Source organism: Malaclemys terrapin, chromosome 4 (genome assembly GCF_027887155.1).
Source record: "Malaclemys terrapin pileata isolate rMalTer1 chromosome 4, rMalTer1.hap1, whole genome shotgun sequence".
Lineage (NCBI taxonomy): Eukaryota > Metazoa > Chordata > Testudines > Emydidae > Malaclemys > Malaclemys terrapin.
In genome coordinates this window covers 105,522,353-105,537,060 of record NC_071508.1, presented here as the reverse complement: position 1 = coordinate 105,537,060, position 14,708 = coordinate 105,522,353, and the positions used below count along the sequence as shown (strand labels likewise).

At 37.0% G+C, this 14,708-nt stretch overlaps 1 protein-coding gene across 5 annotated transcripts in view; it reads right to left on the bottom strand.

Annotated features, from left to right (window-relative positions):
- The window catches only part of NPAS3 (neuronal PAS domain protein 3), an 821,267-nt gene that overhangs the window by 728,637 nt on the left and 77,922 nt on the right, over positions 1 to 14,708 (bottom strand). For 3 of the 5 annotated variants that reach the window (XM_054028282.1, XM_054028280.1, XM_054028284.1), the window contains exon 2: positions 558 to 647. The exons of the other annotated variants lie outside the window; for them this stretch is intronic. In XM_054028282.1, the coding sequence (XP_053884257.1) occupies positions 558 to 647 (90 nt within the window). The remainder of the gene's footprint in view (positions 1 to 557; positions 648 to 14,708) is intronic. 5 annotated transcript variants of the gene reach the window in all.

Below are 14,708 nucleotides of genomic sequence, written 5' to 3'. Positions count from 1 at the left end.
ATTTGGTAGTTAGTCACAAATGCAGGTACCATTAAGCAATGGACAAAGGCAACGGACAAAGCAAGAGGACAACTCCAATTTAACAGTCCTGTAAGGTACATACTAATTAGCTGCAAAGCTATGAAATCCTAGCTAGCATGTTAAATCTGCTACATGACAGTATAATTTGACTTCTTAAAGGATTATGCAAATTACAACTCATCATTCCATTACACGACTGAAAAAAGTGACAGCTAATTTATACATAACACACCTTTCAAATCCCTAAGATGTGAAACACCTGTGCAATATACTTTGCCTAGATTTTGTACTGTATAAGTGCTTGTTTATTGTAATATACAGAAGAGATTTAATAAAGTCTCAGGATTTTTTAATCTGCTTTTTAACTTTTAGAGCACAATTCCAAAGAATTAAACAACAATGTTCTGTCCCTGTTTTAGTGGTTTTTCATTTAAATAGAAGTATAAGGTTTCAATACATGTTTAATTTCTGATAGCGGGAGAGCACGAGCACTAATGCACGAGCCAGAGGTAAGACTCACACAGATTTCAACATACTTCTGGTAGGTAGATTCACAGTAGATTCCGTCATATCTGTAGATTTTCCTACATTCTGATTGGTTGGGCAGAGGATGTTGGACAGTTATTCTGTAGAGGTATCAAAAACAGATATACATGACTAGAGATTCTCTACAGTCAACTGTAATGCAGGACAATAAGTATGTTGAATTTTAACATCTGTCTGATCTCTTTACATAATTGCATTGTGCACACACATCCAGTAGTTTCTACTTCTTTTGAAATTTGCAATGAGAGTAAATGAAACGTCAATTCTCCACGAGAGCAATGTTTCCCTTCTCAAAGCAATGAATGTGGAAAAGGTAAAGAATTTCATAGATACAAAACTGAATGCATTCTTTACACATTTTGGGTAAATAAAATACTGCTTATCTCATTGACATACTTTGCTGGCTGCTGCAAGCTTTACTCAGGCAAACTTCCACTGATACAAATGGGAGTTCTGCCTGAATAAGGACTAAAAAACCCAGCCAATTAAAACCCTGAGCCTACTCCCACTGAAGTCAACAGCAAATCTACCATTGACTTCAGTAACAAAGGATCAAGGATACAGCAGTATTTTAGGGTCTGATCTTAAAGATGCTGACCACCTTTTAAATAGTTCTCTATGTCCTCAACTTCCATTGACATCAAGGGATGGTGAAAGCACTTGGCAGCAATCACACACTGCTCAGCACCTTGTGAAATCAGGCCCTTAAATTCTCAGAAAGATTTGCCATTCATTCCATTGCAACCCCCTTTATTTATAACCAACAAATTATAATTTATCTATAAAAGTTCAGCATTCTTTTAAAAAATAAACAAATTGCATTCAAAATAATATCCAACTGATTACTTTTTTGTTATCTTTTCTGACATATAATTAACTTTTAGGTGTTTTTGTGTCTTCCACAAAATTAAAAACTATTTCTCCTTTTTTTAAAAAAAATGAAATTTAGTAGTTAGCTCCCTGAAAATGAGACTATTTGGTTTATCATTGTAAAGAATACAACTAAAAAAAAAATGTTTAATCAACAAAGTAGTATCCTGTGAAAAACATCATTCTAAAACCTTTCATAGACAGTATCTATCTGTAATTTCTGACCATTGTTATCTTAATATCTCTGAGCCATTCTTGTAACTGAAAATTCTCTACACAGACTATTTGCTTTAATAACACCTTGATTATAGGTCTCAAACAAAAAACAAAAAAGCTGGTGGTTGTTGCACTGCAGAAACCCAGGCAAGGTGACAGAAGAAACTCAGTTAAGAATACACTGTATCCATAGTACTAAACTTCAGAGTTTCTACATCTTTGCCCAATATTATGTAAGATTAGAGTTATTTCTCTCCTTTTTCAGTTATTTAAAAATAAATACTGAAAAAAGGAAAAATCCTGCTGTGAAAACACTGGGCCAAATAATGAATCAACATAAATCCCCCAATCCTACTGACTTCAATGAGATTGCATGGCACCTAAATTAGCACAGAAATTGGCCCTCTATGCTTAAACTAAACAAGAAAATATTTCTGAAGTCCTATGGAATGCATTTTCCAGTCCAGAACAGGTTTTTAGTCACACAGGAGTCATTATCTCACACCCAGAACAATGCTTTGAAAAAATTCCCCATATCTCCTTGTATGATGTTTGTCTCTTATTATTAAGATTTTAAGATGTCAGTTGCGCTACATAAATGAAATGCAATAGTGAATAAAACTATGTATATTTTAGGTATTTATAATAAGCCCGTCACCTATGCCATCTACTTTAACTGGCATTTCACATATTTATATTTAAATAATTATAAACTAATAAGTAAGATAATGTGGGTCAGAAATGGGTCAGAAATAAGGACTACCTCATACAGGGACTTATTCAGCACTCCTTACCCAGTCAAATCTCCCAGTGTAGCTAGCCAAAGTAAGCAGTAAGTAAAGATTGCTGAATAGGGTCCAGGCAGTTTTTCTGAGACAGTCAACCCTATATTTTATCTCTAAAAATGCCTTTTAGACTATCTTCCCAAAATTAATTTTGATAGCTCGTTGTTTAATACAATACATCAGCAGGGATAGTAGATCTCACAGGTTCCACACACAAAAAATTGATTTTGCCCAAGATCAAACTGTATTTTGGCTATTTACTCTGGGGACTACATATTCCTGTTCTATTTTAGGCTTTGAAAAATTGATTTTTTTGTATTTTTTCCTGAATTAAAAATTAAAGCACTGAGGAGTATTTGAGTCCAATCAATCTACAATGGTTAGCTCAACCAAAAATTAGCTAAGTTTTAAATGATTTTAAAAACAAACATTTATTTCCATATAAGCTTTTCGACAGATTAAATTTGCCACTTTATTCATGACAGCAAAAAAAAATCAACATGAAATTTTATCAAGAATATAGCTGCTATAGAAGGTTGTTTTCCAAAGAGACTAGAAACAGAGCTAACAGTATGCCTAAGAATCAAACCAAAAATCACATTTCATTTAATATTTGTATTCTCTCCTTGCTGTGTGTGGTATCAAAAAAGCTACATGCATTCCTTCACCTGATTTTGTTTTTAAAAGGTTGCATACTTACACTAAAAAGTTCAAAAGTATCCTTTCAATTGGGAAATTACTATAAAGTGCTGTGTTTGCACATCGGACAGCCCATCCTCCCATCTCTACATGTCACTTAAACTCTAGATGGACCCATCATACAACTGGAGGTAGAACTTAAGTGCATTTACATATATGTGAAACATGTAAGCTATGACTAATTTTAACTCACAGGGCAGAATTTAAATAATTAGTTACAAGAAGTCAAACTAAGGGAAAAAAGGAGGAAAGAGATGGTTAGAGGCAGAGTAGTAAATTGTTCCATTTTTGCAGGTAATCTAAATGCAAACTAGAAGCAACTTATCATGAGAATGGATTTTCCACCATCTGGTCAAATAACAGGGGATTTGTCTAGTGGCAAGCAAAGAATGGAATGATGTGAGAAAGATTAGCGGGCAAGTCCTACAGTTGGCTAAAATGTATTTTGTGCAAACAAGAACAGATGACGCCTTAACAATTACACCTGTCAAAAACTCCAGAAAGCAATCCATCTCTGAACAGCCCAGTTGAAAAACAGGCTAGTTCATAACAAAATGAATTTTTTTAAACAATTGCCAGCCATAACAGTTTGATGCATGACAAGCGTAGGAAGTCGTATTCCACGTCCAACTGAAACCTTAAGTAACTGGACCCTGGTTTTCTGTGATAAGTAAGATATTAAACTAAAAAAAATTATTTGCTGTAGTAATGCAAATAGCTGACAACCTCAGAAAAGCAAGGAAGCGCAGAGTTAAGGCTGAAACCCTACGCAGACCCTCCACCTTTAACATATCCTATTTGCATGGGTACTGTTAAAACCTTGAAACAGTGATTGTTTTGTGGGGGGTCAAATTTAGCACCCTGGTTGGCAGGTCTCATTAGTAATCTGAATTGTAGCCCTAGAGCTGTAGCTCTTTCATAGTATGGTCCTGGACCCTTAGAATTCCACCAGTCCTGCAGGGACAACTCCATTGAGTAACTGAGTTCCTGTAGAAAAGATATCAACCTCCTGTAGGACAGATGGAATTTTAAGTTAACAGATTATGTTACACTAATTCCAAAGTGATTTTAAAAAAACACTTACTGTATGTATTACTAGTTTTTTTAAAAATCAGACTAATTTTGAGGTTTAATTTAATACTTTAGTATTCTAGTTTAAAATGTTACAATTCCTTATGGAGGATGGTGTCCTTGCTCTTCCAGATTTTTTGTGGTTATTTGATTTTCCTGGGGCAAGGTTTAGTCCCTTGGTTTCCCCTGGCGCATTCAGCTGTAGCTAGCTGCTTCAATAGGGAATTTACCGAGATTTAGTTGAAGATTTTGCAGTTTGACAGTAGGAAGTTCAAGGGAAGAGTTAGTGTACATGATTAAACGTGTTGTAACCATATGGACAAATATTTTAAAAATATGGCACAAATACAATTACATCTCTATTTTTTGCCAGTCTGGCTTTGTCCTGAGCCCCCAGAAGATCAGCTAAGGATCTGCCCAAAGGGTTAAAGAAATATGAGCCTAAGGTTCAGATTTTAAAATATATATTTTCACCTAATTTCCATTGTTTTCTAAAGTTGGCCCTACATTTTTAATATTGATCCTAATGATTCAACTTGGGCAGAGGCTTCGACACTTGTTAAAATGTGAACAACAGCAAATTTAGATTTTTTTTACCACTGTTTTGCAATGGGAATCTAAAACTCCACACAAAGATTAGCTTGTTTTAAGTTCCACATTCTCCCTCTTTATCAGAGATATATGTTCAAAGATGGCACCCTAATATGTCACAAGCTTGCCTGAAAACATTTTGAAAAGATGTGATACCATGTATATTCAAAAAAAGGTCAGTAATGAGATTTCTTTACTCCCCATTTCTTAATTCTGCACATTTGTAACAATATTAAAACCTACCTTTGAGTATTTCAGACATTTATACCATGCTCATCACCACGTACCGAACACCTAACTGAATAGGAACAATAATTTGTCCATTGTACTTTTTGTTTTAAATGAGAAAATATGGTAATACTCTTCTTTGAAATTTTGATAGTCCTCCATCTTTTAAACTCTTCTGGTGATGGGCAAAGATCAACCAACCAGGTTGATTCTTTTAGATCTATCATGCCTTTTTTCCACTGACTGCAAGGCATTGTTGACGTGCCTGTGCATCCTGTCAGGGACAGACCGAACAGAGCTTGAATAACTCCTTTCATCTTTCTCTGGAAGGACCAGAGAGTAGTTTTGGATGGTTACTCATCTACTTGGGGAACTCACTCTGGTGAGACTGCCACAGGGTTTTATTTGATCACGCTTCCTGTTCAATATGTACAGGGACCAGAAGGAGGGATACTGACCAAGTGACACTCAGTGCTACATCTCCATTCCATTGGACCCAGATAGTGTGATCAATCAGTGTTCCCACTGTCTACACAAAAGTGTGGCCTGGGTGAGTGCTAGCTGACTGAAGAGCAACATGGATATGACAGAGGAAATATTGAGTGGCTGGGGGAAAACAACAAGAAGAAATGGCAGGGGTTCTATCTGCCCCGCTCTAATGAGGGATTTGCCAGCATGTTATTACTCAAGTTATTACTCAAGGTGAGGAGTTTGCTTGACCATTTCTGGATGTTCAAATACCCATGGTGGACAAGAGTACTTCCTCTACCTAAACTTGGCAAGAGGATGTGAACGTTTCTTTCAGACATGGCCCTTACCTCCAGATAAAATGACTGCAGTGCACTCTACTTGGGACAACACTTGAAGACCATAGAGAAGCTTCAACTAGCACAAAATGTTGATCTTTTGCCTAACATTGCTTTTCTACTCAAATATTTACATTATACCTATGCTTCTGAGAGTGTACGGGTTTCCAATTAATTTCTGGCGCAATTCACAGTGCTGGTTTTGATTCTGTGTATCACAGAGATTACTTCTTTTTAATGTCTTATGCAGATTACGAAGCTTCAGTAAGGATCATTGAACTTACTGTATTAGCACATCACTGGGCTGCGAGCATGGTGTTTTCTCAGTAGTAATTCCTACACTCCGAAATTCACTCCACATTCAGACCAACACAGTCTAAACATGCCCTTCAGAAACAGTCTTTCCCTTCTTCACTCAAAATTGCGAAATTATTTTATTAAGAATGAAAGTGTTAGTCTTCATGCTGCCATTAGCCTCTTCTGCTCTTGTAGCAGGATCCAGGTGTAAATACCAAAATGTTAATATTGTTCCCAAAGGACAATTTTCATACAAAGTTTGATGAGGAGGCACACTAGGTCCACAACTACTCAAGGGTTTAATGTGAATTTTGATAAATTTTAAGTCACTTTGTTTTTTTCTCTGCATATTTAACTACAGAATCCTGAGTATTTGGGAATATTATCATTCCCCAATACAAAAAAAGAGATACAGGACAACTGCAAGGGAAATACAGTAAAATATAGAAATAAATACATTTAAATTCTCCAAACTAAAAGTTGTCAACAACTTTCCTCTATTCTTCCATTACTTTATCTCCCCAGTTTTGATTTCATCTCCTGTACTTTCTATCCATCTACATACTATATCATTTTCCCTTTCCCCCCATTTTGGTGCATACAAGACCTGAAGGATCAAGTTCTCCTCGCCATTTTATTTAAGATACAGTTATGAATAAACTTGGACTAATTTTATAAACATTTTAATTCTAAAAAGAAAGCAATTAAAAACACCTTTTTGCCAGAATCCTAATACTTGAAACTGCATAAACAATGGGCCCTGATGCTTCTTGCAACTTTTGAGTATTAAGTGTAGCTAAAACTTGGCGATTTGGCCAGAGGAGACACCCGGGGCAAAGAATCCCATGACACTCAGTATGCTCCAACCTTCTACCTGACCTCTTGGAAACTCCTCTATGAAAGCTCTTGAAGGATGGAGCCTAGGCACTCATTTCTCTACCATATTATCCCCTCTCCTTCCTTACCCTCCTTTTTACCCCTACCCCCACACCCAGAACTGGCAGGATGCATTTATGCAAGTCACTTAACCAGATTCTCCCTCTTTACCATCAAACATCTATGACTTCCAAGGGGACTGTGGGATTTCTTCAGTAGCTGAAGAGTGGAAATGGGGAGGAAAAAACAAGCAGCAGAGTGGAGGCCTGGGGAAATCACTTACAAGTCCCTTATCTCCTCTGAATGCCTAAGACCTGAGAGTTAAAGAGGGCAAAAACCCCTGGCAAATGGGAGAACAGCATCCTTTCCCTGCCATGGAGTAACTCAACGGGAACATCACAAAAGTTGATGCTCCTGACATTTTCTCTCCCCTATGTGGGAACAACCAGCCTAGGAGAGAATGGGGTCCAATTTATTTTTAAATATTAAAATCACCAAATAATTCTCTCTCAGACCTGAGACTTATATATGCCAAGCTTGGGTCAAAAGTAATTTTCTGACCCAGTTTTTAAAACATTAAAAACAAGGAAATGTTAGTAGTTCAGACTTTAATTATTGTGATTGTAGTAGGTACAATGGAAATAATTTGCTGAAAGGAGTAATACTAAATTTTAATGGTTTAGATATATACAAAAGAAATATGAACAAATCTATTAAGTTTTAATATTAAAAGTTATAAGAATGGCCATACTGGGTCAGTTCAATGGTCCATCTAGCCCAGTATCCTGTCATGAACAGAACAGCGCAATTTATTGAATGATCCATCCCCTGTCATCCAGTCTCAGCTTCTGGCAGTCAGAAGTTATGGAACTCTCAGAGCATGCATCATTGACCATCCTGGTTAACAGCCACTGAAGGACTTATCCTCCATGAAGTTATCTAATTCTTTTTGGAACTTAGTTATACTTTGAGCCTTCACAACATACCCAGCAATGAGCTCCGCAGGTTGACTGCGAGTTGTGTAAATAAGTACTTCCTTATGCTAGTTTAATTTCATTAGGTAACTTCTGGCTCTTGTGTTATATGAAAAGGTAAATAACATTTTGCTATTCACTTTCTTCACATCATTCATGAGTTTATAGACCTCTCTCATATCCCCCTTAAGTCATCTCTTTACTAAGCTGAACAGTCCCAGTCTTTTTAAACTCTCCTCATATAGAAGCTGTTCCACACCCTTAATCATTTTTGTTACCCTTCTCTTTACTTCTCTTTACTTTACTTTTTACATCTTTTTGAGATCAGCCAACCAGAACTGCACGCAGTATTCAGGATATAAGCATACCATAGATCTATAGTTGCACTATGATATTTTCTGTTTTACAGTCTATCCCTTTCCTAATGGTTCTTAACAGTTTGTTAGCTTTATTGACTGCCACTGCACATTGAGTGTATGTTTTCAGAAAACTATCTGCAATGACTCCAAGATCTCTTTCTTGAGTGTTAACAGCTAATTTAGACCCATCATTTTGTACGTATAGCTGGGGTTATATTTTCCAAAATCCATTACATCGCAATTATCAATGTTGAATTTCATCTGCCATTTTGTTACCCAGGAACCCTGTTTAGTGAGATCCTTTTGAAATTCTTTGCAATCAGCTTTGGATTTAACTTTGAGTAATTTAGTATAATTACTAAACTTTGGAAACTTTGCCAGGTCTCTGTTCACCCCCTTTCCCAGATTATTTATGAATATATTGAACATCACAGGTCTCAGCACAGATCTTTGGGGGACCCTACTATCTATCTGTCTCCATTTGGGGAAATTGATCATGTATCCCTATCCTTTGTTTCCAATCTTTTAACCAGTTACTGATATATGTGAGGACCTTCCCTCTTATCCCATTACTCCTGACTTTGCTTCAGAGCCTTTAAAGTGGAATCTTGGCAAAGGTCTTTTAAAAGTCCAAGTACATTATATCAACCAGCTCACCCTTGTCCACCTTTGTTGACCCCCTAAAGAATTCTAATAGAATGGTGAGCCTTGATTTCCTTTTACAAAAGCCACATTGTCTCTTCCCTAACATATTGGGTTCATCTAGGTGTCTGATAAATTCTTAGCGTCAACCAATTTGCCTGGTCCAGAAATTAAGCTTACTGACCAGTAATTGCCAGGAGCACCTCTGGAGCCCTTTTTTAAAATCAGCATTACGTTAGCTATCCTCCAGTCCTCTAGTACAAAGCAACAAGTTACATATCAGTTAGTTTGTGTCTATTGCCAGTTGCTCGTCAAATTTTTTTTTGATCTGCCTAATTATACTTTTACATTTTACTTGCCGGAATTTATGCTCTTTTCTATTTTCCTTAGCAGGATTTGACTTCCAATTTTTAAAGGATGTCTTTTTGCCTCTAATCACCTTTTTATGTTGTTTAGCCATAGTGGAATTATTATTATTATTATTTGGTACTCTGACTGTTTTTTTTTTATTTGAGGTATACATTTAGTTTGAACCTCTGTTATGGTGTTTTTAAAATATTTTCTATGCAACTTGCTGGCATTTCATTCTTGTGACTGTTCCTTTTAATTTCCATTTAAATAGCTTCCTCGTTTTTGTGTGGTTTCCATTTCTGAAGTGAAATACTATTGTGGTGGGTTTCTTTGGTATTTCCCCCCCCCCCAAAAAAAAAGATGTTAAATTTGCTTACATTATGGTTACTATTACTCAGTGGTTCAGCTATGTTCACCTCTTGGACCAGATCCTGTGTGCCACTTAGGGTTAAAGCAAGAATAGCCTCTCCCCTTGTGGGTTCCAGGACTAGCTGCTCCAAGAAGCAGTAATTAATGATGTCTAGAAATTTTATCTCTGTATCCCGTCCTGAGATGACAAGTACCCAACATGGGGATAGCTGAAATCCCCCATTATTATTGGGTTTTCTGTTTTTATAGCCTCTCTAATCTCCCTGAGAATTCCACAGTCACCATCACAATCCTGGACAGGTGGTCAGTAGTATATTCCTACTGCTATACTCTTATTATTCAAGCATGGGATTTCTAGCCACAGAGATTCTTTGACTTTATGCTTTCTTTCACAGATCATACCACTCCTCCACCAGCACAACCTACTCTGTCATTCCTATGTATTTTGTACCCTGCTATTACCATGTCCTATTGATTATCATCAATCCACCAAATTTATGTGATGCTTATTATATCAATATCCTCATTTAATACCAGGCAGGCCAGTTCACCCATCTCAATATTAAACTTCTAGCATTTGTATACCTGCACTTATAAAATTTGTCAATATTTAGTTCTCAGCCTTCATATCATGCAACTAAATGGGACTATTTTTCATTTGACTGTTTTTCTTCAGTTCCTACCTGTATTTTATCAATGTCTATCTTGTCCTCTTTATTAGGATATATAGTATTCCTTTTAATAAATCCTCCCCTAAAGGATGTCTCTGTTCGAACTGCATGCTATTCCACACATGTCGATTTTCCCACAGATCTTAGTTTAAAAATTCTTCTACAACCTTTTTAATTGTACATGCCAACAGTCTGGTTCTGTTTTGATTGACATGGAGCCTATCCTTCCTGTATAGACTCCGACTTTCCTAAAGACTCCCTGGTCCCTAATAAACCTAAATCCCTCCTACAAACACCATCATCTTATCCATGCATTGAGACCCCACAGTTCTGCCTAACTGGCCCAGCACGTGGAACTGAAAGCATTTCAGAGAATACTACCAGGAAGGTCCTGCACTTTAATCTCTTACTTAGCAGTCTACATTTGGGTTCCAGGACCTCTCTCTGACCTTGTTACTGGTACCTACATGTACCACAAATACCAGCTCCTCCTCAGCACTGCACGTGGCTCTATCTAGATGTCTTGAGAGGTGTGCAACCTTCACACCCAGCAAGCAATTTATAATGGGGTTCTCCCAATCATCACAAATCCAGCTGTCTATATTTCTGATAATCAAACCCCCATTACTATTACCTGTATTTTCCTAATAACTGGGATACCCTCCCCTGGAGAGGTATCCTCATGCAAGAGAATTCCATTTTATCATCTGGAAGTCATAGGGTCAGATCTTCAGCCCCCCTCTCCTGATGCTCTGAACCATTCCATGAGCACTAAGCAGCTAGAAAGCTCCCTGGCAGCAAGCTTAGTATAAGAGGTATCCCTGGGAGTGCAAGCGGCATTTCTAGGTAGGGAAAATCTGGCATAACTGGTCCCTATACCAGGTTATCCCTTAAAGCTTGCAGTATGTAGGGCACGTTGGGAACGGGGCAAGGAAAGAGGGGGCATGGCTGGAACACTGCTGCATTTTGGCAATCCCCGCTGCCAGAATGGTCCCTTGAGACTATGGGCAGTCAGATACAGCTTATAGCAGTCTCACACTGTGACAGGGGCTGAACTGGCCCCAAGTGGAACCCAAGATAAGGAGAAGGGAGTGTAAAGGAGACAAACAGCCACCTCTACTTCCCCACCCCACCTTTACTCTGTCAAGCATAGCACAGGCATGTGTGAGGATCTGGCCTTTAGCATGGATACACTGCTTATTCATGTATTTGTTTCTGTTCTAAACTGAAGTTTTCCAATATAACATTTAAGTGTCTATTTAAAAAAAAAGTTTTCTAGTTGCTGTTTTAGGGCCTGTTTCTACAGTTTATAACAGGAAAAATCCTCACCAGAGTTTTGCTGACTGGACTGCAGGGCCCTTGGTCTATCTATGGGGAGAATCATCATGAACGGCTACAGAAAAACTTACCTAGAGAGGAAATTTCTTCCTAATTAAGTGTATTCCCTAATACATGAAGGCTATATCCCTAATAATAAAGGGGTTTTTATCCTAACTCTTAGCAATTTTAATATAGTATCCTCAGTAGGTTTAACTGTAAGTGCTTTACTAAAGAAGATACAGTAAATACTATTTTGTAGATGAGAAAACTGAGGCAGAGGTGAAGTAACTTGCCAAGGTTTCACAGCAGGTCAGTGTCAGACCTAAGAATAGAAATGAGGTCTCCTGACTGCAAGCCTAATGCTCTATCCACTGGGCCACACTGTATCCACTGGTGTAACTCACAATGTTCTAAATAGCCAAATACATTTATAATCCTTTTTGAATCCTCCTAAGTTTTAGGCCTTAATGACATCTTTTGACAATCTGTATGAATGACAGGTCAGTCATACATTGTATAAAAATATTTCCTTTTACAGATTGTATATTTAATTGAATGTCCTCTTGTTCTTTAATTCAATTTAAATTCTCTTTACTATTCATTCCTTTGTACACCTCTATCATGTCCCCCTTATTGATCTCCTCTCAAAATAGTGCCAATCTTTTCAGCCTCTTCATGCCTCTAATCATTTTATCACCTGTCTCTAAATCAGCTCTATTTCTGCTGAATCTTTTCTACAGTGATCAGAACTGATCACCATTATTTCAGGTAAAGGCACAACATTAAATATACAATGGTATATAAATCAATGGAACATTTTTACTTCTTATGTTATAATATTTTCAGGATTATTTTCCATCCCATTCATTATACAGCCTAATATTTTGTTTGCTTTTACATCCAGGTCTGAACATCAAGGAGGTTTTCTCTCAGTGTTTGTTTACAACTTCAGCTGGGGGTGTAACTTCAAGTTCAAGGAGACGTACTTGCAATAGAATGCACTATGAACAGAATGTAGCCTTAGCAATGCAAGCTGCTGGAGAGGCTGGACACCCCAACTACGTACCCATCCAACACCCTACACATGACCTTGGGGCAGTTAGCCTGTCCTGCTGCTTGCACTGCTAAGGCTACATTCTATTTTTAGTATGCTAGTTCAATGAGATAGCATAATTATGTCTCCTCAAGCTGGGAATGATACCCCCAAGCCAGCTGAAAATATAGACTTAACCTGAGCTGTGTCCAATGACACTCAGGTCTTTTCCCTTAGGTTATAGATAATTTGGAACCCAGTAATGTGTATGAGCAATTCATTCTTTCTTAATCCAACGTGTATCACCTTGCATTTGTCAACAATGAAATTCCTCCTCAATCATGCTCCCTGTTTGCTTTTTGAAGTGCCTCTGAAATTCCTCACAATCTTCTCTAATCTTGACTAACCTAAATAATTTTTGGCCATGTGCAAAAGTCACCTCTTTACTCCCTTTTCTGGACCATTTATAAATGTATTAAATAATACTTGTACTGGTACGACCTCTTGTGAGGTATACTGTCAAAAGATTTTGATAGTCAAAAAAGTTATATCAGCCATTTTGTTAACATGCTAAGTGAACTCTAGACTGGAAAGATGCAATTTTCCTGTGCAGAAGCCATGCTGGTTTCTTCCTAACATAAAATTTTCATGTAGGTGTTTTATCATTTTATTTTTAATTTCAAATCAATTAACCTTGTGCTGAAACAGATAAAAAGGATACTTTTTATTTCATTTTATTGTTATTGTTATTAACAAGTAAAGTGCTTTTAACAGGTGAAATTATTTAAATCAAAGCAATTTAAAATCAGATTTTAATTGTGTTTTGCATTTGTACTTTTTAGCTATTTTCCTAAGGAAACTTTTATTCTCACCGGTTGGTGATCATTAAAACATGTTGTTTAGCAACTAAATACAGCTTTTACACTAAATGTGGTGCTTTTTTGCTTAACACGAGGATACATTATATCTATACACATTTATTTAAGCAATAATATAGCTTAATTTACATGTATTCAGATTCTTAATATTTGCATTTTTTATTATGTTAGGAAATGGTGAATGATGAATTTCTTATTTACTAGATGGAAATTAATATTTTACTTGTGATGTCCATCAATTTTTATTTGCATGGCATTTCAAATTCAATTAAAATGCATTATAACAGCATTTTTTAAAATTAAAAGCTACCTTAAATGTGCTGGACACATAAGAAAAAGGTTAGGTTTAAATCCAAAATAATTTGGATTTAAAACTAACTGGTTTATTTAAAAAAGGAAGTATCTAACTAGTCAGTTTAACTGGATTGTTCCTGGTCACCCTATCCTTCCCATGGGAGTCAATGGGAGTTTTGTCACTGATTTCAATGGGAGTAGGATCAGATCCTTAGGACCAATTCCAATTTCCAGCACATAGGCTGAATAAACAAGCAGTGCCCTGGACAAGATAGCAGGTGTTAGAATCCTCAGCCCCAGAGTGAAGCCACATTGCAGACACTAATGCAGGCTCAAGGTCTATGATTCCCTGCAGTTGTCGTGCCCCTTGAGGGTGAAATATTTGGTGGATCTGTGTAGCTACATATCTTCCATCTCTTCCTACCTTCAAAATCCCACGGTGTACTACAATGCAGGGAACATTGTAAACAGCACAGCTCTGCAGGAAGCAAAGGGCAAACAGACACCTTTTGCAGGATCCCCCAGTCTTCCCTCATGAATCTGTCTGCACCAGTGTTGAGGCTCTCTACAGCTAGAAGAGGAGTGGGGCAGGTTTATCCAATCCTGCAGGTTTATGAATCAATAGCCTTCTAGTATTTAAAGACTACTGCATGTACATTTTTAGGGATTTATTTATTTTAATTACTGAGTGTCTCAAATCTTTATATAAGCTCTAGTCTGTCATTTTGATATTTCTGTTTCAGGAACAGAAGTAAACAGGTAAAATTGCAAGTGATCTTGACACATGTATTCTACTCATTATAACAATTAA